Source organism: Buceros rhinoceros, unplaced genomic scaffold (genome assembly GCF_000710305.1).
Source record: "Buceros rhinoceros silvestris isolate BGI_N320 unplaced genomic scaffold, ASM71030v1 scaffold44007, whole genome shotgun sequence".
Taxonomy (NCBI): Eukaryota; Metazoa; Chordata; class Aves; order Bucerotiformes; family Bucerotidae; genus Buceros; species Buceros rhinoceros.
In genome coordinates this window covers 1-2,477 of record NW_010421199.1, presented here as the reverse complement: position 1 = coordinate 2,477, position 2,477 = coordinate 1, and the positions used below count along the sequence as shown (strand labels likewise).

The window sequence follows — 2,477 nt, the reverse complement described above, 5'->3', positions numbered from 1 at the left end:
TATTAATTAAATATTAATAAACTAGTATTTAAATTATCTTTAGTGCTCAAGTAAATGCTACTGCTTTATAGTTTTCCTTAAAGCCTGTCTTCCTGCAAGAGTCACTTTTAAAATAAACAAGAGTTTTTCTTGAAGTAAAGTCTGTTTCCTGAAAGCACAATCACTGATATTTTAATATTTTAACCCCATCCAGCCTGTCTACAGGCTGCTTGCTTCCCAGCTACTTTCTCACCGCCCACACAACAATTCAGTCAACATTTGCTGAGAAGTCTGCATAGCATTTGTTAGCAGGTTACCCTGCTTTCCTTCTTGCCGCATTGATCATTCTCACAGAATGAGGGATCTGCTTCATTTAAGAGTGGCCATGCCAAAGAGGTACCTCTTCTTTAACTTGCTAGATGTTGTTCTTAACCGTCTGAGATCACTATGCAATGCACAGTTAACACAGAAAGCTTTGCTAATTTGTACTGATTAATCAGATAACCTGAAACCTGTTTTTTGTTTTAGATAGCATGATGCTTAGCCCAGTTGCTTTTAAAAAAAATAATAGTAAGAAATTAAGCATTTAGGTTTTTCTAATTATATTTGGGAGGCTGAGTGTGTTGGTGGTATCTGAACACTTCTGCTCAGGTGAGTGTATCGGTGGTATCTGAACACTTCTGCTCATATCTGATCTATCTGATCATACAGACATTGATATTTCAGCATCTTCCTTGTCACTGTTTATGTTTAACAAGTGCCTTCTGACTTTTTTCCAGAGTCTGTGAAGAGGGTCTTTAAGTGGCTTCATTTTGAGACAGTTGAGCACATGGATCTAGAAGCAAAGCAAATATATGCAAAAGTTAAAGAATACAGCCAAAAAGATCATAGTAACATGGACTGTTTTGTTTGCTTCATTTTTTCCCATGGTGAAAAAGACAAAATAAAAGGCATTGATCATGAGTTTGTAAATATTAAAGACTTACTGTCCTGTTTCAGTGGATCTAATTGTCCCTCTCTTGCTGGCAAACCCAAGCTGTTTTTCATCCAGGCTTGCCAAGGCTTTGTAGGTCATCCAGGTGTCACAGTAAAAGAAGACTTTTCTGGCCATCTTGAGGTGGATGCTGCCCCTCTGACTACCATTCCTGATCAGGCCGATATGCTGGTTGGCATGGCTACAGTGGACGACTATGAGTGCTACCGCTGTACAAAGATGGGCAGTGTTTACGTTCAATGCCTCTGTGACAAGATGGAGTTGCTTTGCCCACTGTAAGTACTGCTTTTAATCCATGTACCTTTCGTGTATAGCAGTCACACATACACAGGCATGCTGTGCCGAAGCATCGTTGCTTTGCTATATACTGCTTTTCATCTGCAGGGCAGTGCAGAGCAGTCATTATTCTGGAATTGGGCATTGTTATTCTTCTACAGATGAACCAAAGTACCAGTGAGTTCCCCTAGTTTGCCTGTGATAGAACCGGCTTGTTGTAATGCTGGAACATTGCACATAAACAAGTGTGTGTATGGTTTTTAACACTCTTTGACTGATAAATGATTTTTCTTCCCAGTGACACCTGAGGAGAAGCAAATTTGTTGACTGACTACATAAACCAAAAAAAAAAAAAAATCAGTGTTCTTTAGTCATACTTTTCATTGTTGCCTCCCTCCCACCCCCATCATATTTAGAAAATAGAATTTCTTTTCAGACATCACTTTGTTTTGGTGTCCAGAAGAGGGCGTGGAGAACGCATAGGTCTGGTTCTGTTTGATCTTGGTCTGCTCTTCTAACTGTAACCGAGGAAGAGGACTGCACGTACTGCTAAAGCAAGGCTACACAGAGATTGCTTTTAGTCCTCCAAAACACACTGAATTCTGCGGTTACACAATGGATTGTGCAATTTCAGGGACAGGCAAGGTGAGAGAAAGATACTGGCCTTCCCTGAGACACGACATTATTGGAGCAAACATAGATCAGCTTCTTGGCCTAGCTACGAGTACCATGTATTTTGATGTAACTTTTTTCTTCATTTTTGTTCAAGCCGCAAGGATCTCATAACCATCCTGACAGAAGTGAACAAGGAAGTGGGAGGAAGAGTATTAAATGGATGGAAACAGATGCCGAAGATAACATCAACCCTACGGAAGCAGTTGATCTTCCAAATTCCACAGTGTCCATCAACTGAAAAATAGACAAGTAAGAACACATTCAGTTAGGAGCCACATCTGGAATGGGCTTCCACGGGGAAGAGAATTTACAAGAGAAATTATCTGGATCTGTGTACTTAGCCCCAGTCTTTCAAGGGGCCTATGGGACGTAAGTTTTCCCATTCCCAAGTTTAATCAGTCTTCTGGCACCTGGATCTGTGTTAGTCTGGTAAGGACATGGAGGAGTACAGATCTGCCATTCTGTCTGGCAGAACAGAGCAGTGGAATCTGTTCAGTCTGGGCATCAAGTGAGGAAGCACTGCCAAGAAGTATGGTTTGTAAGAGTTATGGAA

General features: G+C 40.7%; 1 protein-coding gene across 1 annotated transcript; it reads left to right on the top strand.

Moving 5' to 3' along the window:
* Positions 1-758: 758 nt before the first annotated feature.
* LOC104496444 (caspase-8-like) lies at positions 759-2,169 on the top strand (the record flags this gene model as incomplete). The annotated part of the gene is made up of 2 exons (XM_010139564.1): positions 759-1,248; positions 2,019-2,169. Coding segments are annotated over 2 exons (641 nt in total), but the record flags the coding sequence as incomplete, so codon positions are not given.
* Positions 2,170-2,477: the final 308 nt, after the last annotated feature.